Consider the following 25,383-nt stretch of genomic DNA (forward strand, 5'->3'; position numbering starts at 1 on the left):
AGTTCAAGTGATCAGTTTAGAAGATATAAGATTAGTATTTTACAGCAGAAACCTAAATAGCATTCAATATGTAAAGAGTGTAATTTTACCTATAAGTGCTCCTGCAGGTATTTCAGCATTCTCTAACAAAGCATCCCCATCAGGCCATGACAAAGCCAAGGAATCTGGGAACCTTAGAGCGAGAATAAATGAATGAATGAATGAATGAATGAATAAATACATACACAGCTGACTTTCATAAATACTTTCATATTTATTCTAAAATAGGATCAACCTTCTCATTTGAAAGGGGAGTAAAATTACAATAAATAAATAAATATAAAAGGTAAACAGAATGAAATTCCAAAAATGCAATGGAACCCAAATGCTATTAAAAACAAAAAGGGACAAACATACTTTGCCATTTCATCTTCTATGTACTTCTTTATAGATGTTCGTGCTACATTACGATCAAGCTTGGAAATGGGTACACATTTAATTTCATCATACAGCTCTTTTGGTTCCTAAAAAATAATATAGTACTAGGTTATATCCTAACTTATCAAAAACAGGTCAAAAATTCAATACTACTAACAACAAAAAATGACCTAAATATAAAAGATACCAAAATTTAACTTTTATTACATACCGTATATACTTGAGTATAAGCCGAGGCCACTAAATTTACCACAAAAAACTAGGAAAACTTATTGACTCGAGTTGAATGCAGCGGCTACTGGAAAATTTCTAAAATTAAAATGGTCGGAGTGTTTGGGTACAGTAGTTGCTGGGAAAGGGGAGGGGGTGTTTTGGTTGTCTGTCTGCCCCTTCCCTGAGCTTGAAGACTGAGTTTTTTTCCCCCACTTGGAATTCAGCCTGGCTGAATATAGGGTATCTGCAGTGCTCCTATTAACCCCTTCCCGACGGAACAGGAGCACTGCAGATACCTTATATTCAGTAGACCGGGCACTTTCAGACACAGGAATACCTAATGTGTATGTGTATCACAGTAATTTTCTACTTTTATATGTATTCTAGGGAAAGCAGGATTTAGAACTTTTATTTATTTATTTTTTTAACTATTTTATGGGAGATTCTATACATTACTATTGCAGCTAGTCATAGCAGCAGCATTTGTGGCATTTGTATTTTTGTACTAATTCGATCTTAATTAGAATGATTATATTGAACATATTGCCCCTATATGATGCTCCCTATGTCACGGCATTATTGCTTGAGAAAGGTTCCAGCTTAGGATACGAAATGTTGCATCTTGGATTAAAACACTGAATCTTTTTTGAACTTTGGAGGGCTGACGGTTTTGCCGTTTTTATATATACGCCATGGGAAGTGTCCGTATTCCTCCTGGACTTGCACCCACCTCTGGTATAGTGCTGTGCTGGTTTAAAAAAAAAAAATTTCTGCACATTTCATAAAGGGTTGGGGAAGAGCTATAGAGGTTTACTTCCACTCCGTTCCCTGGCAAACTTTAACCCTACCTTCTAACAAACCTATTAATAATACAAATACTCACCAAAGCAATTTGAACCTCTCCTCCTGTAGAATAAACGTCACCATCGTGGTTTCCATAAAGGAGAAACTTAACTATACTTCCATAAATTAGAGGTACAGTTTTGATGGTTTTTACCTGTTATTAAAAATAAATATTACAATAAAATCAATTAACACAAAGAACTTGCAAATAACAGCACTTAGATGGTCACTATCTTTTCATCAAACTTTGCACAAAATCAACAGTACAAGCTAATAAAGGGAAGTAATTCCTACTTAACTCTGAAAATTCCAAATTCAATTAATAGCATTATAGCTTATCAAGGAAAGATGAAAATTACGTTTAGGGCGGGTTCACACCAGCGCCCGGTCTCCGCTTTGTGGGTTTCCATCTTCTGCCGACAGGAGAGGGAAACCCGGCAGTCAGTGAGTGCCCGGGAGTGTTTTGTGGTCTCTGCAGCGAAAACGTTTTTTTTTTAACCAGACACAAAGTCCTACATGTCCGACTTTGTGTCTGGTAAAAAAAAAAAAATAAAAAATGGTTTCGCCGTGGAGACCACAAAACGCTCACCAGCGGACACTTTGAAAAGCGACTGATGGTTTCCGTCTCCTGTCCAGTTTCTTGGGCAGAAGACAGAAACCTGAAAGCAGAGACCGGGCGAAGGTGTGAACTCGCCCTTACTGGCATTTTCCATTAACCTCAACCACAGCATTAGCAGGAGGGTTTACAGAAACCTATTTTACCTTATTTATTCCTTTCTATTGGAATCCTCTAAATTCTAATATTAAGATCATGTGACTCTCACGCTCACCAGATAAACTCTACATGGAATAATGCATAGCTCTCTGGCTTCTTGTATGATGGACTGTCCCACACAGGCTTTCCACAGGGGAGAGACATCTGTCACTAACTACTGGTGAGCAGACAGTTACTGTCACCCAGCTATAATGAAGGGACTCATAGCTTTGTCTCCCTAACTAGTCTTAGATTAGGAGAATATAGAGAAAATGATAACTGCACTTCCCCCATCTATAGGATACAGTACAATCTTTAGCGGGCCATGTGATACTGTGCTGATGCATCATGGGATTGATAGCAGAGCAAAAAGAAATACGAAAGCCAAAGTGGTGTTTGATCAGGGGATGAGATGAAGCTGAACTGCAGGAATAAGTGCAGTATGCATGAAAGAAGCCTGGATATTGTCAGACAATCAGGTTTTGTGTGAAGGGAGATAGTGCGTTATAACAAGTTATTGCTGGAGTGCTTCTTTAAGTCCAGTAAGTTCATGTACGGTGGATATTAGGAAGGGGTTTTAAAAAAATAAATAAAAAATAAAAATTGTCCAGCTATGGGACCGCCAGGATCCCCTTCTAATAATCGTAAACCTATGCCCTTATTTTTGAAAATAACGGTCTAGCTTCTGAAAACCCAAAAGGGAACATCTGGAACGTAAAATAGTACAGAACACTCTTAACATACACTGCAATTTTAACATATCTCTGATAATTCTTGTGAATTGGGACTTTAAAATAAGCATTGTAAGGGTCTAATGTTGCCATGTAACAGTCCTGGGTAAGAAGGATTGTGGCATTTTATTAATCAGGTGATAGGCTCCTGAGAGATGGACACACTAAATACCAGAGTATAAAACCCCCTCATCTGTATTTACTGGAATCAGAACTTTCTTTTAGAGTTGAGTAGAAACTTCTGAATCAAGGGGCCGTTGAGAGCTGAGAAGCGGAAAATAAGGATTTAAAAGGAATATGTCAGGAGATGGAGATGTCAATTCCTGTTTGTAAGCTTCATGAATAACGTTGATGACTTCAGAGAGGGAAGTGATCTCCTAAAGGTGGAGAAAATAATTTTGTCTGTCCCCCAGAGGTAGTGTTGCAGCTCTGGGGCTAAAATTTTGAATTCTCGGGGATAAACAGGAAAGATTTCCTCTTCTCTTTTTCTTTGCCAGTTTTGCAAGGATGTCATCTTAAGCAGATGTAAAACAAAATTCATGCTCCTTAGTCCAGGATCTGACCAATACGGCCCTATGTGATCTACTGGCCAAACCAGAGGATAGTGCCAACAATTTCAATTGGTGTTTAAAATCATCAGCCTATTTTGAGGCCTATTTTAGCAACAGTAGGGAGTCCAGGTTCTCTTCTGTTGTACATTCTTAGAGGTGAATTTCAAGCTGAGCTAGCAAAAAGAGAATAAGGATCTGGCAGTACAGGTGGAAGCTATGCTAAGGTAGGACATTGCAGTGGAAGTTTTCAAGTAGCCTTTTAAATGGATTCTGTCATTCAGAAAACCTTTTTTCAGCTAAACATATGCCCGAATAGCCTTTAAAAAGGCTATTCAGGTGCTGCCTCTAGTCCTGCAAATGGCAATACAGTTTCTTGGAAAAACGAAGAAATAGTATATGTAAATGAGGCTCACCGAGTACTCTGGGAGTTCCCCAGGACCTCCGACCACCCCACTTGTCATACCTCAGAACAACTCCTCCGTATTCCCTCCTCCTCCAGACATCCTATACCACCCATATCTTCTCTATTCTCGCTCCAGCCATGGAAATCTTGGGCATGCGCAGTACCACTCCGTTCTGCCTTTTAAAAGGCTATTCAGGCATAAGTTTAGCTGAAAAAGGGTTTACTGAATGATAGGACCCATAGGACCCCTTTAAATAAAGCTAAGGCCTGTAAAGTCTGTTTTTTCTCAATAAAGTGCATCTTCCTCAGAAAAGGGATTATTTCATTTTAAAGTCCTTAGAAATTCCTGATCTAAGATGCGGCAATGAGTGATAAGTTCACTTGTACAAGTTCGAGAGGGGCCTGAGTGCATTTCTTGAAAGTAAGAATATCATAGTTAATGGGAGCTAGATATTTTTGGGATATGATGTTAATCAAGGGACTTAGTCCAATTATAGATTTGGAACTAGGAAGGATTTTTTTTCTCTCTGATGGAGAAACTGGCTTCTGCCTCGTGATATTTTTTTTGTCTTCCTCTAGATCAACTTGGTAGGTTTATCGGTTGAACTTGATGGACTGCTGTTTTTATCCAATGTCATCTATCAAGTTACAATGTGGGTGGGATGTTCATGTTAGTTTTTGTAGCTTGTAACAGTGATTCAGCTTTCTCAGGGAAGCATAATGGTAAACCAGAATTACCCTTGGAGGAATTCAAACCTCTCCTGTCATAACCTCATCCTTATTCAGATCCAGCTCTATATCAGAAAATTCCTGGACAAAGATTTGAGGTGAAGAGGTAGAAGGACCAGGAATAGCACAATTTATTTCCTCAATCGCTGTCCTCATACTATGTAGGAAGGATGGTTATTCCTCAACATCTTTCTAAGTTCATTTTGAACACAGTGTTTTTTTCTTGTATGTGGAGAAAGATTTCTTAAATAACAAATTAGGCACAAGCTAGCCTATACATACAAGCTAGCCTATCCAACTAGACACAAGCAAGCCTATACACTTGAGAAAGGGCACTCAGCCCGAAACGCGTAGTGTGTGCTTTTTACAAAAATAAAGTTTATCCATTTGACAACCAGTTGAGTGCGGTGATCCCCTGTATTCCCGGTCCTTCGCGATTCATTTCAATGAGGGACATATGCCATATGTTCAGCTAGTAGAAAAAAAAAAAGCTTCCTGTTTGATCTTCCTACTAATTCTGCAGCTGATTCAGCCACAAAACCCATGGAGAGAGACTAACATGGATTACATCCTTTGTATCTGAGCTGAATTAGCAAATAAACCCACAATGGAAAGCCAAAGCTCTGCATCGTTCCACTGAGGGTTACAAAGGCCTGGAATTGGGAGAGAAATCCAAAGTGGAAGTATCAAATTTGTTAACAAATTCTGTTGTATGAACACACCCTTACTCATTAGGCTTCTACGACTGCTGTAACTGTATACTGTATCTTTGAGCGCCTACACTCAGCGTTAGAAGACAAGGACAGATTCTGCAGAGATTTCTGAGTGAGTGAGGAGTTTTGGTAGGAAGATCAGACAAATTTATAATATATTATATACTAGCTGGTACCCGCGACTTCGTCTGCGGTGATTGTAGAAGTGGGTATATACAGGCGTGGGTAAGGTTTTCGTACTGTGTATAAGGTATGGGATATGAAATGTAACTTTGTATCTTGTTTTTGCTGTAATTCAGAGAATACGTGAGACTTTTGTTATGAATGTAATTTGTATTTCAGCTGCTATACGGTGTTGTGAGAAACTGTACATAGTGTCTTTGGGACAGAGGTATTTCAGGTTAATATACGACATTGTATGATGTGTTATTTTCCGCCAGTACATGTAAGTTTTGGGCACAGGATACTCTCGAGCAAGCCACATAAAGTCTGGCCCTGTGCATGACAGTTTAGTAACTCCATGCGCCTCTTAGTAATAGCAATTAACCCCATCATGTCCCTCACATTAACCCTTGTGTAAGAGTTACTGATATGTGAGAGACTTGGAGGTAATAGTTAAGTATCTTCATTATTGAGGTTTTTTATTAGTCCCTCCATATGTCTCACATATTAGTAACCCTTATATGGGGTCCACAGGGGTTAATATGAGGGACATGATGGGGGATATTCCTATTAATATGAGGCACACAGGGGTTAATATGAGGGATATGATGGGGTTTATTTCTATTAATATGAGGCACACAGGGGTTAATATGAGGGACATGATGGGGTTTATTCCTATTAATGTGAGGCACATGGAGTTACTAACATTAAACTAATAACCCCAAATGCCTGACAGTAATGAGAACAGTAATCCTATGTACCTGCGTGTTTTTCAGTTTCACTTTGCTAGCAGCTTCCTCTTATCCTCGGAGAATGTTGGCAGGATGCAGACCACTATAGCAGGCACAGACCTGAGCGATTAAGCTCCACCCCCTGGGTTTCCTGCACCCCTCTCAAAAGGGAGTGTCCTTATACTTGAGCTCTAGCAGAGCACTTAAGGGACTTCATTTAACTCTTGCAGGTCCTGTGCTGCTGGTGTGCCAGTGAAATATGGCAGGAGTGCCACTCTTGGCATGTGTGCCAGGGGTTGCTGACCTCTGCTGTAGAGGGTAATATGAATTTTGTGGCTTGCTATGGTCCAAAGTAGTTTGGGTTTTGTGGGGGTCCTGGGAAAAACGTATGTGCGCTATTGTGACGAAAAGTAGCCTATTGCGCAATCGAGTGTAGTGACTATGTTTGTGGAAAATTTCAGCCAAATCGGTGGAGCGGGTTTTGCGTGATTGAGGAACAAACATCCAAACACACAAACCCACAAACATCCAAACTCACAAACTTTCACCTTTATAATATTAATAGGATATTCTCTTGTACACACAAGTTGGTTGAAAAGTCATGGACCCATTTAAGTAGTACAGCCAACACAAAGAAAACACCTCAAATGATCTAACGTATAAAGTCTCAAACCAAATAAATACTTTAACCAAAAAATTGAGACAGAGATACTAATAAAAAATAGAAAAATATTTTATTAACAAAAATAAAAAAAACATACATCCCATGTCATCTTGTATGTTTTTTATTTTTAATTAATAAAATATTTTTCTATTTTTATTAGTATCTGTTTGTCCCCATTTAAGTAGTGACTGTAAGTATTCTCATAACCATCTGTGTTAATGAAAAAATGCAAGTCACTATTTAAAAACAAACAAACAAAAAAAAAACCACAACTATCCTTACAGTGAGAAACTGAAACCTATAAAAAAATGAAAAAAAAAAAACAAAAAACTGAAAATGACTAAGTAAAATACTGAAAAAAACAAAAAAGAAACAAACATCAAGTATGTAATCTATGTATCCATAAGCGGAGTCTATAATAAGACATTTTAATAGTCTAAACACTGTAATGAATTTATCAATAAGAATAAAAAATAATCAAGCATTGGTAGTCCATATCATTACTCCAGTACAATAATAAAACTTACCAGCTGTCCAGCACTATAGGTCTTTCCATCCCACTCAATAGATGTATAGGTTGCCCAGGGAGTTTGCATACGTTTTGATGCAATGTCCTGTCGAGTAACTATGCCTTTAAAACCAGAAAACTTTATTTGTTTGTCATATTTTTCATGGCATTCTTTTAACCACAAAGCAAATTCTCTGTCAATTTTTACTCTTTGGTCCTGTGAAAAGGAAAGAAAAAATAGATTTGATATATACAAGTTTTTAAAAACACAAATCAAAGATGAAAATTATATCAGAGATAGTTAAAGAGAACCCCTCAGGTGGTTTTTCTACCATAAACTGGCCCCATCATGTGCAGGATGAAAGTAATTACCATTCTAGTGGTGCCCTCTGTAATCCTTCTGTTCTTCAAGTGAAGAAAAGTCAAGTTATAAATGTTTAAAAGCATAAAAAGTTTTTTTATGTAAATGAACATAAGTAGTCATGGGGGGTGGGGAGCAGCTTCAGCCTAGTTCCACAATCCCCTTGCTAATCTCACCTTTGGACATGATTGACATCTCTCTTGTGACATCACAGAGTGAGGGGACTGTGAAAAAGATGTCAATCATACCCAGTAGGTGTGATTAGCAATGGGACACATTGTGACCAAGCTGAATCTGCACCCCCACATACTGTAACTACTTAGGTTAAAGGGGTTTCCTGGACTAATAAGTATGACTAAAGGCAGAAGTGCTTGTTTTATGACTGAACAAACATAATTGGGTGCCTTTATGTGTGTTTGAACCATTTTTACCATTCCACATATTTTCAGGCTCATGCAATACTTCTTGGTTGTAGGAGTGTCATTGTTTTTCCATGAAACCCCTCCCAGCAGACCAATGGAGATGTGTTTGTCTATTTATCCTTGCTGCTGTTGCCACTAATCGCTGCTGCAATAATCTAGATATGTGTAAGGGGGCGTTCACACTACCGTCAGTGTCCGACAGGTAGTGTCCGCTCCTAGTGTCCATTCAAAATCTCGCACGGACATTAGGAGCGGACACTAGCTGTGTCCATGACACTTATCATTCATTTAAATGGCGATCGGGTGCGTTCTTTTGCACTCCGTGCCCTTTCTTCACTGTCCGCTTGTGAAGATGTCCGACTTTTCAAACGGACAGAAAAAACCTACATGTCGGGGCCAGTTTCTGGTGGAAATAAAACACCTAAATGGTTTTCTTTCAAAATTGCAATCCAACCTATTGAAGATCTACATAAAGTATCCCAAGACAAAAACAAATTGTCCAGATTGATTTACAGAAACTGAAAATGTAAATCAATGCAATGATCAAAACATGTAATGAAAATAACTCCAGTAACTCAATCAATCTCATTGAATCTCATTTCTTTGATTTTGTTTCATATAAGAATTAAAAGTGAGAAATAGAAAAAAAATAATAATTTAAGCGTATTCCAGGAGCTCAGCAATACCACTCTCCTCTCCATCTTGTACATAGATATATGAAAATTGGCTTCACAGATAGGGATAGATATTAATAGATATTAGCTGACTACAACTGCTGTACTATCAGAGTGGTTTAGATGGCTGCCTTAGAAGTTAGATGAAACAGAGCCAAAAAGAGGCAAAGCAGGCCGTATGGGACAATCAAAAAAGTTGCAACAGAAAGTACAAGGAGATGCTACGGAATCACAAGGTAGTTGGCAAGGTAAAAAAAAAAAAAAAAAAAAAAAAAGGATTACGCCTGGGATTCTGTATGCTACAGGGTTGTTTATTGCTGAGTGAACAATGCCAGAGAAGGTTCTAACATGCACCTAGGGATTGGATTCAGATAGTTGAAACCACGGACTGCTCTATTATCCTATAGTCACAGGCATCTACTTCATGGTAAGCAGCAGGAAAAATCCTCTAATTCATTAAAATACTTACAGTTATTGAATTCCTATTAAAAGTGAAGAAACTATGCATTTAATTAACTATACAATTATTATATAAATTATACAATTATTTTCAACTCCACCCAGAAATTGGCCTGGACACTGGTTCTTTATTTCAATTCAACGGCCCTGTTTAGAGCGCCTTCTGCACTGAAATACAAGTAATGACTTTCTCTATTCAGCATTCTGAAATATCTTGCAGCTATATAAAGCAGCAGAAAATAAATAATGTCCCCCAACGGTTCAGGAAGTCTCTACATCCAGTCTGCATTTTGATAGGCGTATTGAGGTCAACCAGTAATATTTTTATCTAAAGAAAAACATGTTGATCCATAGTGGTTTCTTCCACTGAACACCAGTCCTTTGAAGTGAGCTGCACAGGAAATAAGAGCTCTCCTACTAGAAGACCATATAGATGTCACATGATACAAGCTTACTATCAAGAACCAAAACAATTGGAACAGCTCAATTTATATCATGCAATCCAGTCATAGTAAGCAGAGAGTTAAGAGAAAACTGTACCCAAATCATCAGACCCACATTGGTATAAAGGACATGCCACACAAAGTAGTGCGTGAGGAAGGGCACAGGCTCAAGCGTGAAAAGAATGTCACCAAAAAAAAGGTTAGTAGCAATCACTGGAAGAAGAATCTTTCTGTCCAAGCTGAAGCAGACTATATGAAATTGCTTTTGAGATCAGCACCCTTCTACCAAGATTTTTCATGCAAAACTTGAGATAGCAAGAGAATCTGCTAGAAGCACCCTGTATTCCCGTTCAAAAAGAAAGAATGTCTTGAGCCAGGACTGTGGAGTCGGAGCTGAAACCTAATTTAGGTGGAATATGAAAAAGTTAGCAACTCTGGCTTCAAAATAAAATGAATAATTGTTACTAATTCAATTTTACAAATATTAATTTTGTATAATTAACTAGATTAGTATAGATTGTTGCCAGATTTACTTTCACAGGAATGGCTGGCGGCCATTTTTGGATAACCGCTCTTGCAGTTTAATACAGGAGCCAGCCGGCGGCCATTTTGGGGTAGCCGCTCTTGCAGTTCAATACAGGAGCTGGCCGGCACCCATTTTGGGGTGGCCTCTCTATGCTCTTGTATAGAACTACAAGAGCAAGAGAAGCCAGAAGAGGTGGAGTTGCTGCAGAAGAAGGAGGCGGCGCAGGAAAGAGCTCTCGGGCAGCAATGGGGATGCGCTCATCAGCGTTTCAGCGCTGGGGCCCGCCCTCATTGCTGCGGAGAGATCATTTGCATACCAGTTAAAACCGATATTTCTACGGAACGGCACGGTGGAGACCACGTCTAAAGGTAGGAGACGAATAGCCTTTCTTAAGGCTATTCCGACGTGTTCATTAGAAAAAAAGGTAGTTTAATGGTAGAATCCCTTTAAAAAGCCTCTGAGGGAGGAGAGCTTTTTCCTCTGGTAGTTTCAGAGATGAACTTCCCTAGGTCCTCGCCAAAAAGCCAGCCCTGTTTGTCCCAAGAGGAAGGAATGGCCACAACCGCCTTATTGGAGACAGATTCTGCATTCCACGAACAGATCCAAAAAGAAGGGCGGATTGGCAGTGCATTGGCTAATGCCTTGGAGGAACGGCGAGCTGCTTCCATAGAGGCATTTCACAAGTACTTGACGCACTCAGGATTTGGGAGATGAGCAGCTTGTTGCTCTGGAGGGGAACTCCAGGGGAGAGGCTCTTCTGGAGCTGTTTTGCCCAGATAGTGTGGGCTTTGCTGATCCAAGATACAGCAAAGGAAGGCCACATGGAAGACCCAGCTGCTTTGAAGAACACCTTGGAAAGAGAGTCCACCCTCTAATCCGAAGGATAACTGAAGAAGGCAGAGTCTGGCAAAAGCAGAATGGTAGCATGGGATAACCTAGCTATCGTATGGTCCACCGCGGGAGGTTCTGACCACTTGGAAATACACTGGTCTGAGAAAGGAAAAATGTGACTTCCTAGGGGAAGGCAGGAGATAGTTCAGGTGAAGCCATTCTCCTTTTAAGATATGGTCAAATTCCCCTTGGTTGGAGAAGACCAGTGGAGGGCAGCAACTGTGGCAGAAGGAGATGTCCTCTTGAGAAATACGATCCGGGTCCTCTGAGATATGTAGGGATGAGCTCTTGGTTAGCAGCTGATATGGATGTGCCTAGCTGAGGCTCTGAGTCAGAGGTGTCCCCAGGAGAAACGGACCAGCCAGGGGGAGACAAGGTTCCACCTGTCGGAGTGGAGCCGTGAGCTGTGGCCCTATCCGGGGAATACTTAGAGGAAGACAATAACCTGTAAGATGATTTTAAAGACTTTTTATTACAGCGGGCGTACATATAAAATGTGATAGCACCAGGGGGACCACGGCGCAGATTGGCTGCTCGCGAGAGAACATGGCAGAAAGTGGCAACTCAGGGAGACCACCAGAGATAAAAGCTGCACATAGAGATTCCAAGGTGCTGTGTCAGGAAAAAAAAAAAAAAAAAAAAGGCTGGAAAAACAGAGAGAATCTACAGGAGCTTGTAGGGTGTGAGCACAGATCAAGCTCAGGAAAAGAGGAACACAGAAAATGGTTTCTGAGATGAAGAAAATGCCCTCCCACAGAATTCATGCATCCACAAGATTGAAAGGCACCTCCCTGAACCAGTGACAGGGGTAACAGGAATCCAGGGAAGAGGCGGACCTCGTTCAGATGAGACTAATTCAGGTACTTTTACCAGATCCGCTGTCTTCGGGTGCCCTCACACATGAGAGTGGGGTTAACAGCATTTCAGTCACCAATATGGTAATGGGGACTGGGAAACCGGCGAGGCACTCTTACCAGAGCACAGCACCCATGGGTGGTTGCAAATAGAGGGCGTAAACAATGAATATGCAAGTGCGCAGGCATCTAATTCAGAGGGAATATTCATGGCCAGTTTCTGTTCCCCAGTCTCTTAAACACTGGGAGGGGGTCCTGGCTACACTGGGTCTTTAAATCAGGAATGATGCAGTAAGAAAGAAATAATGCAGTCCCGACTTACCTGTCCATTTGTTACTCTTGTAAAAATTGTGTTTTTGTCTTGCAGCTTTAATCCCAAATCCAAGAAAGTCAATTTATTTGTGCTGACCTCAAACTTGTCATTTGTAAATAAAACTCCAGAGATCCGGTTATAACACTCAGAAGGCACAATCCCTCTCTTTTTTGGTACTGAACACCAGTCAAATCTAAAAAGAAACATAATTGGGGATGTTAAAAAAGTGAATGGACTACATATGAAAACAAATGGACTACAGGTTCCCAAAAAATTAAGTTTTAGGCTTTCTTTATTTTAAAGAAAGCTAACCTATATTTTTCTCTCATTATCTACAGGACAAAGGAGCTAGCAAAGAATACAACTCTTCAGCTAGTATTCCTAGTAATTCTTTTTTTGTTCTGATAGAATCTAGTCATATGACTTTTCATAATCTTCCATTACCAGACGGGGACTGCCCCTTAACTTGAAATAAAATGTAAAGAGATGAATCCCACAGTGACATAGATGCCGTAACATAGATAATTTCTATGTTCGAGTGTGCTTTGGACACCGAGAAAATAACATTTTTATCAAATATTCAATTTAGACAGTTGGGTCCCACTCCTTGCACAGTGAGAGTTGATTCTCCCACTACCATGTCACATCCCCTCTATAAGATCTTGCAAGATCAGCAAAGCCTCTTTTTCTAGGTGCAAGAAGGGCTGCACTTTCCTGGGTGCAGAGCCGATAGAAGCAGAGGACTTTAAGAATATACTGCACAAGTGCACGATTTTGCCAAAGGGATGAAGTCAGAGCTAGCTAATCAACTTCCCCTGCAAAGAAAGAAAAGGGGCATGGATTCATCAACTAAAGCAGTGCTTGAGGACCTGTAGGAATGTGCCCAGTGCTCCAAGTCGCTAATTAGCACAATGGATAAAAGTTAAATTTACTCAGCATCCACTTTGCTCTGAAACATAAAAAGGTATTATTTTTATAGTGTTACTGCATCTCTCTCTCACTATGGTGGCAGTTTGAAAGTGCTGGAGAGGTGGTAGTCTCATTTGCTGTAGTGCTAGTAGGCAAACCAGAGTAAGCAGGGATTAAAATGTTTCCACTTTAGCCATCAGGTTATCCCAAATTAATGACAAGACTTACTCATGGATTGTAGTATAAGGGATCAGCCTTCCATTCCAAAAACATTCAAAGATTGGTCTCTTCCCTCTAGCTTCTTTATCCACAATGATGCAATCATCGTCAAGGTCATCAATATCGTCACTTTCTCCTAAAATATTGTGAAATAAATTCAGATAACATACTTAAATAATTTTCATAAATAATTTTAAAGTCATTAAACACATACAACATATATACATTTAAGACTACATTTAAATGTAAAAACACAAAAAAATTCTATGTAATGTATTATTATGTGGTCAAAATTAAATTAACTTACAGGACTGATTAGCATAGCAAATTGCAATTTCAGAAACTTCTCTAATTCAATTCTCAAACTAAAACCTTATTCACTTACTTGATGTAAAGTATGGGTCATCTGGGTAAGTTTCATTATCGTAAAGAAATGGATGGTAGCGTATGATCCCTTCAACTACTCCTTCTCTTTCAACAAGAGCTTTAAACTCAAAGCTATCGGAGGCAGAATTAATATACAAAGTCTGCATATCATCATTGTTCTCTCTAAGATTGAGAATTTTAGGTGCCTTTCCTTTTTCAAATATGTAAACCTGTGAGGATGTTAAACATGACAAGTACAAATTGTTTAAAAACAGTGGCAAACATTTTGCTTTACATAAAATTTAAAGTGTACCACAAGTTATAAAAGAAAAATGGATGAAGATGTAAAGATACCCTAAATAAACTGCAAATAACTATTCTGAACAGTAAGTAAATTAGACATGCTTCTCCCAACTTGTAATATTGTAACGAAAAAAATCTTCAAACTGAATTCACAGCACAACAAATCTCTACAAAATACACTTTACATATAGTGAGCCTATGATGATTAAATTACCTCTATGTCAATACTGCTGAAAGGTGAGGTTCTTGGTTTATCCAATACGTGTCCCTTTGGCCCATGCACATAGTAATGGTAGATATGTCTAGGGAAGAAAAAAAATACATATGCTTTTACATAGAAGAAACCAATAACTTCAACACAAAAAAAATATCAAAAAGTCCTAAAACCTAAGACGACTGGCAATGTCCTACTCACGCTAGTTGTGTGACCCACAGATGACGGAAATTTTTTAAATATTGTATATGGTCTGGCTGAACACCAGTTACAATAACTGCAGTGAAGCTTTTTTTATCCTTCTCCTCCATGATGAGGTTTCGCAAGTTCTTATCCTCTTCTGGAACATGTGAAAAATCTGCAGGCTACAAAATTAAATGAGGATCAGTCTTATTAGATGAAGTAAATACAGATTTACAAAAATATAAACTGTGTAAAGCTGTAGAAAAACCTCACCGAAAATCAGGGTAAAGGTGAAATATACAGTCCTGAAAACAGTATATGATAGAGAGATACAAACTGAACTTTGTAATAATGGGATTTTTGTACTCACCGTAAAATTCTTTTTATTTTGTATTCTTTGGGGGACATAGCACCATGGGTGTATAAACCTGGTCACTAGGAGGTTGACACTAAGAAAATAAAAGCGGTCAGCTCCACTTTCGGGCTATACCATTCTCACAGACTCTGAGCTAGTCAGTTTGTACTGCAGCAGTAGGAGAAAGACACCAAAAAGCCTCCCCAAAAAAGGACAAAACGAACAACCACCAACATGTCCTGCACCCGAAAAGGAATCAAAACAGCTCGGGCAGGAAAAAGACAAGGGTGGGATCTGTGTACCCCAGTGAATACAACAAGAAAAAGATTTTACGTTGAGTATAAAAGTCCCATTTTCTGGCTTATTTCACTGGGGGACACAGCACCATGGGATGTCCAAAAGCAGTCCCTGAGGGAGGGAAATACATGGCCATGCAAACAACTCAGCGCACAGCCACTTGCAGAACCTTACGGCCCAACCTGCATAGCAGAGGCTACAGAACTGACCTGGAAAAGCTTTAGAGAAAGTGTGAATAGAGGCTCAGGTGGCAGCCATGAAGACTTGTACGGTAGAAACCTGTTGCCGAACATCCCAGGAGGTTCTGACAGGACTCGAGGAGAAAGCCAACACATGGAAGGGCAGAGTCCTTCCCGTAACAGATAGGCCTCCCCAATCTCAGAAGAGAGCCATGGGGAGATGGAAGCCCTAGAAGGAGGCAGACACAGCGAGAGCCCTCAGGGACAACAAACAGAGCGTCCAAACAATGAAGAGGGTCAGAGATAGACAAGTAGACCCAATTTGGCTATCTAGGCAGGGAAGAGAAAGCTCACATAGATGCCTGGGCACTAGGCAGGAAGATAGCAAGCTATGCTCTAGTAGATGTGAATGGAGGAAATCACCTGGCAGAAAGGACGAAGGTGAACAAAAGACAAGCTTGTCACTTTGTACAACCAGAAAGGGAGGATGCCAGAAAGTACAGCCAGTTTGGAGCCACTGCGGATGGAGGTAATGGCCACCAGCAAAGTGACCTTCCAGGGCAGAAGGCAAAGGGGAATATCCTGCAGAGGCTGCAAGGGGGGGGGCCAGAAGGACGAGGTCAAGTTCCCACGGATCCACAGGTGGATAGTGGGTGGATGAGAGGGCACAGCATGCCACTCCTTGAAGGAAAATCATCACCTGAGGCTGGAAGGCCAGTGTCCTCAGGAAGGAACAGAGAGAGTAGTGACCTGTCCATCAAGAGAAGAAAGACCAAGACAGTGGTGCAGAATGGACTGGAGAAAAAACAGGATCCTGGGAAGAGAAAAGGAGAGCGGATGACAATCGGTACTCCTACACCAGCAGGCTTAAGACTTTGATGTGCAATGGTAGACCTTAGCTAACTGTGGTTTATGGCCCAGTGCATGGTCTGGACAGCAGGTTTCTGAAAGCTCATGGCATTTCAGAACCTTAGCTTAAACAGCCACGCTAAGAAACGCAGCTGAGGCAAGGTGGAGTCGAACAGCAGTTCTTGAGATAAAAGGTCAACCTGCTGAGGAAGAGACCAAGGGGCGCCTAATGGAAAGAACATGATATCTGCGTACCAGGCCTGGTGGGCCAATCCAAAGAAACAGGATGGCGCATTAATCTTGATCCTGAGCTTCATGAAACCGAGGAAGACGAGGAGGGAACAGACACAGAAGACAGAAGTCAGACCAGGAACCACAAGAGCAGGGGCAGTGGTGGGCTGAGGGGCACAGGGGCCTGGCCGAAGAAGGGCAACCTTTGACTCAGGCCGTAGATGAAGAGAGATGTGTGGCATGCTTCTGCTGTGAGCATAACTCTAAAATGACCCACTGATGAAACAATCACTCAACCGGGTCAAGTTTTCCTTGGCTTAGGGCATCTGCCACCCAATTTTCGACACCTGGAACGTGGACCGCTGAAATAGCCGAAATGAAACGCTCTACCCCCTGAAGAGAGCAGGAGGCGTCTAGAAGGTCGTATGGCATCCTGGTTCTAAAGGTTCAAGTAGGTGACCGTGGAGAAGACGCCGGTCTGGACACTGACCAGACGCCCTTGGGGGAGAGAGGTCCAATGAGACAGGGCTCTCGGCAAACCAGGGTCAGCAGGAGAAATTGGCACACGAGCTGGACACAGACTAATCTCAGTGGCCCAGAAAAACCAATTGCAAGGGCTCGAAAGGAGCGGAGACAAAGGGAGAGCCCCGAAAGTCAAGATTACCGTGCCCAGGACTCGAAGGCAGAAGTGAAGGTGTGCAGGAGGTGTCTAGAAGGTTGTATGGCATCCTGGAGCTAAAGGTTCAAGTAGGTGACCGTGGAGAAGATGCCGGTCTGGACACTGACCGGACGCCCTTGGGGGAGAGAGGTCCAATGAGAGGGCTAAAAAGACAGCCCCCAGTTCCAGAGGTAGATCTGGAGTAGGGCCCTGCTATGAACTGCGGGCCCTAAACTGTCAAAGAACCGAAGAATGCTTGCCGGCATAAGGGAATAACCTACGAAAAGGGAGGTGGGAGGAATTCCTCTGAGGGAGTCCTGGAACAGAGAGCCAACAAAGAAGCTCTCGGCAAACTAGGGTCGGCAGGAGAAACAGGCGCACGAGCTGGACACAGACTAATCTCAGTGTCCCAGAAAAACCAATTGCAAGGGCTCGGAAGGAGCGGAGACAAAGGGAGAGCCACGAAAGTCAAGATTACCGTGCCCAGAACTCGCAATTACAATTGAAGTTAGAGATGAGCGAATACTATTCGAATAGCACGCTCCCATTGCAATGTATGGAAGCGGCACGCAAACTTTGCCGGCGGCCGCCACTTAACTCCTCGCGTGCCGAGCGCTTCCATTCATTTCAATAGTCCGGTGCACCTTATATATGAACCTAGACAGGACTATAAGGCGCTCATGGGTAATGCGCCTTATAGTCCAGTGCGCCTTATAGTCCGCAAAATACAGTACTTTTGCAATCCTAGCTAAAATCCACTTTCTTCCCTTTTTTTATTTTTTTATTCTTTACCAAGTTTTTATATTGCCAGTACATAATGTAACGGGATTAGCACAGAGGTCACAGTCTCCTCTACTCCAGCAAGTGTGGTGCAACTGGCCGCAACAAGTTTTATTACAATTTCTCAGGCAAAACAAAACAGAAGCAATACAAAAATAAAATCCTAGCCGTCCGGCTTCTACTTTCAACAACGGGTATCCTAACTAAAGAGAGCTGGGTCTACTGCACAGCTATCTGGACACAATATATAGCAGTATTACTCACAAATAGTTTCCCAGGAGCAGGGAAAGCCATATACTTGGTTTATACCCATATTTCAGAATGCAAGGAGTTAACCCCACACATCCCAAAACCTGGAGAGTCTCCCTACTCCAGCAGCCAGACCTTTTTACCAGGGTTTTGGTAAAACCCTCCAGCAGAGAACACAGTTTTCTCAGCTGCATCTAGATTGTATATGACAGGAACCTGGGAGAGATGTATACTCCTTCTACCACTTTGCCCCTGGTCCTGTCACAATACCCTCTTACTTCTTCTCACAGAAATTGCTGAAGGGAGATGAAAACCAGGTATTGTGAATCATAAAACTTAGAACAATAGCTTTGTCCTGGCGTCAAATGAAAGAGTCTCAGCTTTCATATGTCATCAATGACAAACTGCATTATTTCTAGAGATATCATTACACCTTTGTTCCTTTCAAGTGAATAGAGCAAAGCTGCAATGCTCAGGACAGTCTAAACTAAGCATACAGTGTACAGGAACACTGCAAATCCTTCAAACAGATGATCGGGGGGGGGGGGGGGGGAGTGCTATGAGTTGTATCTTCACTGATCTAAAAAGTATAGGCTGTTAATGCTGTAATCTTGATACAATTCCTTTAAAGACAACCATTCAGCATACAAACAAAACAGGCAGTGAATTTTGCAATATACCCACCTTTCTGTTTCTTATATACCCAGTATAAATATCTTCCTTATTCTTCTCTTTCTTCTCAAAATCATCCTTGGAAAGTAAAAATTCATGGATATCTTGGGACCCTGATGTCTTTGTAATAATCTTGAAAGAAACAGTCATTTTTGTAATTACAATAAAACAAGTACAAAAAAAATAAATAAACAAAAGTTCATACAATCCTAATCGGAGAGAGAATAGCACACTTTAGATATCTGCAAGCCCCCCAGCACAGATTCCGTCACATTTAATAAGAAAAGCCATTTTCTTTCCAGCAAAACCTGATGGACCCCATAAGTTCGTATCCTCCATCAAGTGCTGTTGGAGAGCATTTTGTATCTGACACTGTGGCTTCTCTTCTGCTATAAAAGGAAACTACGACGCAGATATGAATAGAGATTTACAGTGAAGCTACCAAATATACAGTAAACTGTAGCTAAAGTGTACGTACAGCTATAAAAAATTTCCATAAATGAATAGTACATGTGAATATAAGAAAATTTGTAGTATAACTTATTAAAGAGACCTGTTTAGACCTCCACTTACGCTAGGTTCACACTAGCATTGGCCTCTGTCGTTTGGCACCACCTGGGGACTTGAATGACGAAGAGCCCGTCCACTAAAAAGGTTGGTACCCACGGACTCCTCTGTGCAGGACTTTTCTCTCTGCTATTTCAGACTGAGACTGCAATGCAGATGTGAACCTAGCTTTATTAAGCTACTTTCCTCCATATCTTCAGACTGTTTGTTTAAACAGAGATCAGCCGGTATCTAGCCTCACACAGAGAACGGTTAAAAGATTTATCTCCTCATTCTCAATCTTATTTGGGAAATATTGCAGCATCAAAGTCACACTACCTCACTCACAGAATAGCACCAGCAGCAGTTATTACAGTCTGTTTCCAGGTGCCTGGTACTGGTAGCTTCTTATCTAAAAGTCTAGAAGTGTTAAAACCCCAGAGTAGCAGAGTGTAGCAGCATCAATTATTTGCAGTCTCCTCCTTGCACTCCTCTTTTCATACACTAATATGTAGAATGTAACTCAACCTTAACAGTGGAGAAGATAACTATTATTTAGTAAGGTAAGTTAAAGTTTCTTATATTCACCTGTACTATTCATCTATGCAAAGTTGAATTAGAGGTACGCATAAACATAGGCCACCAATTTTAGATTGGTGGGGGTCTGACTCTCAAATGCCCTGCCGATCAGGTGTTTTAAAGGGGCTGGTTTCTCATGTGAGTGACGCGGTCTCTTCATAGGTTACCCTGAGTGCCAGCCCTGTCCATACTAAGAACAATGAAGCTTTCAAAGAAGTAACCAAAAGTGCACACAGTAGGTTAACATCACAATAAGTAAAATATACTGAAAAATGTAGTCAAAAGAGATTCCCTAAAATAAGACTTCGGTACCTCAACTGCATAACTAGTCAAACATATGTCAAAAGGACATTTTTGACTATAAAAATTCAGAGGCATGTTAATGTATGTGCCAACCACAGGCAATGCTGTGTACTTATGTTAAAACCATGGTTATGTAATAAAATGTACTTACACGAGTAGAATGACCAATAAAGAAAACCGCCTGCTTTCCTCCAACACCAAAGTAAGAGATATCGCTATTTAGGCTGCGTGCAACTGAAGGAGGACGAACATAGCCTGGTTCATTGCTAATAATAGAGAAATAAATGTCACATTCTTATGCCTGGTTTCACATGACAGTAATATTTTTTTTTTCCCTCAAAGCTTTGAAAGTTAAAGGGTTTTGGCCATTTTCAGACCAATATTGACAAACAAATGTACAATAAAAAGATATACAATTTTCCAATATACTTTCTGTATTACCCGTATATACTCGAGTATAAGCCGACCCGAATATAAGCCGAGGCCTCTAATTTTACCACAAAAAACTGGGAAAACTTATTGACTCGAGTATAAGCCTAGAGGGGAAATGCAGCAGCTACTGGAAAATTTCAAAAATTTAAATGGTCGGCGTTTTTGGGTGCAGTAGTTGCTGGGTGCTGGGAAAGGGGAGGGGGTGTTTTGGTTGTTTGTCTGCCCCTTCCCTGAGCTTGAGGACTGTTTTTTTTCCCCTCATTTGGAACTCAGCCAGGCTGAATATAGGGTATTTGCAGTGCTCCTATTAACCCTTTCCTGACAGAACAGGAGCACTGCAGATACCCTATATTCAGTAGACCGAGCACTTTCAGACACAGGGATACCTAATGTGTATGTGTTTCACAGTAATTCTCTACTTTTATATGTATTCTAGGGAAAGGAGGGATTTAGAACATTTATTTTATTTTTTATAGCTTCTTTTTTTCACTATTTTATGGGAGATTCTATATATTCATACATTACTATTGCAGCTGGTCATAGACCACCCCCCCCCCTCCCACACACACAAATTCTAATTATTATTTTTTGCTTGACTCGAGTATAAGCCGAGGGGGACTTTTTCAGAAAAAAAACTGTGCTGAAAAATTCGGCTTATACTCGAGTATATACGGTAAATCTTCACGGTTTTCTAGATTTCGGATTGCTGTCATTCATTCTGTTATTTCTAGAGGATAAAACTCTGACCATGTGATTTACGGTCAATGGTCATATGATGAGCACACAGGTGTACAGCTGATTACCAGGCAGATGTCTGATTACTGTGCTGTGACTATAACGAGCGGCACCTGTGTACTCATCACATGACCATGGACCGTAAATCACATGACCATGGTCAGAGTTTTATCCTCTAGAAGTAACAGCAAATGACAGCAAGCCAAAATCTAGAAAACCGTGAGTAATTAATACAGAAAGTATATTGGAAAATTGTATATCTTTTTATTGTACTTTTGTTTGCCAATATTTGTCGGAAAGTGGCCAACCCCTTTAATTATTGAAGTAGATTCAAAACTTGCTAATGCAGCACCCATGCCCACGTCCCATTTTTGCAAAACACTGCAGAGCTAATACTAAAGTGGAAGGGCTTTGTAAAGGTGGTCTAACTTTTGCTGCTAATACTAAGGAAGATAATGGATGCATGGTGACCTGACCGTGAAAGTGGGGGCTGTTATGTGAAAGGTAGAATAGGAGCAGGGAAACAGAGCTAGGGTAGAAGAAGGAGGGCTGGCAGGACAAATCTGAGGTTGCATGGTAGTTCTCAATAGCATGGTCCTATTGTGATAATGTGATTTACTGGGGAAAGTGAAAAACAGGATAAGGAAAGACACTGTGAAAAAACTATTACATTGAGAGGAATGGTTTTTGAGACAAGACAATGAGCCAAAAAAAAAAAAAAATCACTAGTGTCTCTAACACCTCAATACGCAAACATTTTGCAGTTCTACTGAACCAAAGTGATAACGACAGAGTTATATTTTTGAAACTAACCTGTATCCTTCAGATCCTCTTCTAAATTTTGACAAACGGTATACTGCCCAATTTTTAAGCTGGACTGAGCTCATTCCTTTTCCATTATCTATAACTGCAATAGCTGGTTTTCCTTGTGATTCATCAAAAAGCTTTGCAACAAAAGATACATAACAAAATTATAACAAAGAAACTATACTACAACAATTTTCTTATGTACACATAAGAGTGTTTGATGTGGATTTTCTGAAACAAAATCAGCGACAAATCCTCAGCCAATGTGTATGTGCAATCATCTCCTGTCATTGAAATACATGACATCCACAGTGAAAATTCACAAAAAGAAGTGACATGTTGAAGATATTAACATACGCAACATATGTCAATTTCTGCATAGAAAAAGCGGCATTGTGTAAATTTAAGTAAGAAAACCTGATTAACTTAAGTTGCTTCTATGTACATGGCAGATTTTCTGAACAAAAATCTGTACACAATCTGCAACATGTGAAAACAGTCTTACAAGAGCCACAAAACAGCCATAAAGCTTCTTACCAGTCTTATCTGTATATTTCGAACGCCAGAATTTTGTGCTGTTGCCGAAAGAGAGTTGTCTATTAATTCAGCAAAGGCAAATGCTGTAAATAAAACAAATGTCAGCCATATAAAATAGTAAATATACACTACACCAACATAGATAGATTATATTTACATTAGGAATTGTGTCTATTTGTCATATTTTAGTCCTTTATAAGTCCTTTGCAAAAGCTCAGGAAACGCAAGGGACAAAAGAGGAAGAACACTCATGTAAGAAGATACCAAAGATGGTGCACAGAGCATGCGCTCTACACTCGGCCCAAAGTCAAAGTGGCCGAGCATACAGCATATGCGCGTGATTTCACTTGTGCCAATGAGACAAGCTGCTGATGAAAGCAGCGAAGAGGAGGAGAACGAGGTGTACTGATTTTAACCACTTCAGTACCGGGCCAATTTGTGGTCCAGGACCAGAGACATTTTAGGTTTATTTTGTATGTGCAGTTTAAAGGGCTGTGACGTTTTTCTCATACATCTCATTCAACTAATTTTTGCATATTTTTTCGGGGATACATAGGGCTTTATTTTTATGTTGTTTTTATTTTCAAATGAATTTTAATTATTTTTTTTTTACATCCGGGAAAATATAAACAAAATAGAAAGGAAATTGTGTCTGGTTTTCTCTTTTTTTTTTTTTTAAATAACACAAAGTGCTACTGAAAAACCTTAGAAAATAGTTTTTCCTCTCCATTATGGTAATTTTTATTTTGTATGGTGTTGTCGGGGCTATAACCTTTAATAATGGCATTTTATTGGCGTATTATTTTACTTATTTTATTTCATTTAAAAAAAAAAAACTTTATTAATTTTAAGGTCATAAGAGACCTTTGGGGACATCTGATCACTTTTTTCTTTGTTAGGGAGGCTGATTTCCCCTGCAACTGGGGTTGGTACATTTAGCCCCAGTTGCAGGAGGAATACAGACTCCTGTACGCTGTTCTTTAGACTTACAGAACTGATCTGGATCCTGTAGGACCCAGCAGCTCTTGCAAGACACTGAGCCCGGCGGATCACGTGATCGCCGGGTCAGGGGGTGGCCCCATCCTGGCGGCGTGCATACCCTGTTTCCCTGAAAATAATATAGTGTCTTATATTAATTTTTGATCCCATGATCCCAAAGATGTGCTACATTTTATTTTCAGGGGATGTCTTTTTTTTTTTTTTTTCAATGAAGAAGAATTCACATTTATTGATGAACAAAGAAAAAAATATATACATTATATCCCACAGTGGCCCCTTCACACAGTATTATGACCCACAATGGTCCCTACACACAGTACTATGCCCCACTGTGGACACCCATGAACAATTATTATACTCTGGGGTCCTTTCAGACACCAGAGTACAATAATCGGAGATCCAGGGGGAGATACCAAAATAAAAAACACTGTTACTTACTTATCCTGGGCTCCGCTGCAGTCCTCAGTGGTGTCGGCCATTTTCAATGACGTCCGGGACGTCACATGACTCGGGACGCAGGCTCAGGTCATGTGATATCAGGGACGTCACACAACTAGGCCCAAAGCCTGTCTGGAGCCCGTAAAGGTAAGTAACAATGTTTTTTATGTTCTCTTACCTCTCCTGGGCCTCCGATCATTATACTCGGGGGTCTGAAAAGACCCTCGAGTATAATAGTGTTTGTGAGGCTCGTGGCGACACTTACCAATTCTGGCCACTGCCAGGATCCGTAAGTAAATAGGGCCTGTTACTGTCTGGAGTAACTCCAGCTGGTAACGGCGTATTAAAAAAAAAAAAAAAAATCGCAGCGGTAGCGGCTGTTGCCGGGCCCTTAATGTCCCGGGCCCGGTGGCAGCCGCTACCGCTGCTACCCCGGTAGTTAGGCCCCTACAAATGAAAACTACTATATCTTAATTTCGGGGGGTTCCTTATATTAGGCAATTCAACAACCCCTGCTATGTCTTACTTTCAGGGGATTACTTATTTTCTGGGAAACACGGTAAATAGAGCTGCTCCCCATCCTATGCTACTATTTAAGGTATATTTGAATATGCCGAATTAAGGCTTTATAATCTTATAACTTAGTGAGGGCCATCGTAAGAAAGGTTAATACTTCATGCTATGGTCAAACAATGTGGATTTAACACCTGACAGTAACCCTTTAAAAGGATTTTCTATTAAACACATACCAATGTTAAACTAGACCATTTAAAAAAATAATAATAATAATAATTTCCAAAAAATCAGATGTAAAAATAAACTTACGCAGTGGATTTTGTCCTTCACTAGCATAGTACTCATACATTCCACTTTTCACCAGTGTATCATAATGAGGTACAAATTCGATTCTCTCTTGAGTTGATGAATGTAGGTGCTGATCAATGGTGTTAAGAATGTACAACACAATGTCATTTTTAATGATATCATCTGAGAAGACACAAATATTAAAAGAAAAAAAAATGTCAGTAGACGAGAATTTTGAAGTACATTTCTAAAATATACATACATTACTAAATGGGTATTGAAAATTGGAAAAAAAAATGTAAATACATCAAGTGTAGGAAAAGAGGTGAAATTTTAGATCAACGTTCAACATGATGTAAACATACCCTACCTCAGTT

At 40.3% G+C, this 25,383-nt stretch overlaps 1 protein-coding gene across 1 annotated transcript in view; it reads right to left on the reverse strand.

Annotated features, from left to right (window-relative positions):
• The window catches only part of SMCHD1 (structural maintenance of chromosomes flexible hinge domain containing 1), a 100,728-nt gene that overhangs the window by 64,883 nt on the left and 10,462 nt on the right, over positions 1–25,383 (reverse strand). The window contains exons 3-16 of the mRNA XM_075270624.1: positions 25,028–25,189; positions 22,766–22,848; positions 22,235–22,365; positions 20,406–20,520; positions 18,839–18,958; positions 14,575–14,738; positions 14,374–14,461; positions 13,876–14,086; positions 13,500–13,626; positions 12,372–12,555; positions 7,439–7,636; positions 1,514–1,627; positions 397–503; positions 90–172 (exon numbers count right to left, since the gene is read on the reverse strand). Of these exons, the coding sequence (XP_075126725.1) occupies positions 90–172; positions 397–503; positions 1,514–1,627; positions 7,439–7,636; positions 12,372–12,555; positions 13,500–13,626; positions 13,876–14,086; positions 14,374–14,461; positions 14,575–14,738; positions 18,839–18,958; positions 20,406–20,520; positions 22,235–22,365; positions 22,766–22,848; positions 25,028–25,189 (1,887 nt within the window). The remainder of the gene's footprint in view (positions 1–89; positions 173–396; positions 504–1,513; positions 1,628–7,438; positions 7,637–12,371; positions 12,556–13,499; positions 13,627–13,875; positions 14,087–14,373; positions 14,462–14,574; positions 14,739–18,838; positions 18,959–20,405; positions 20,521–22,234; positions 22,366–22,765; positions 22,849–25,027; positions 25,190–25,383) is intronic.

The sequence above is a fragment of the Leptodactylus fuscus genome, chromosome 4, assembly GCF_031893055.1.
Source record: "Leptodactylus fuscus isolate aLepFus1 chromosome 4, aLepFus1.hap2, whole genome shotgun sequence".
NCBI classification, from domain to species: domain Eukaryota; kingdom Metazoa; phylum Chordata; class Amphibia; order Anura; family Leptodactylidae; genus Leptodactylus; species Leptodactylus fuscus.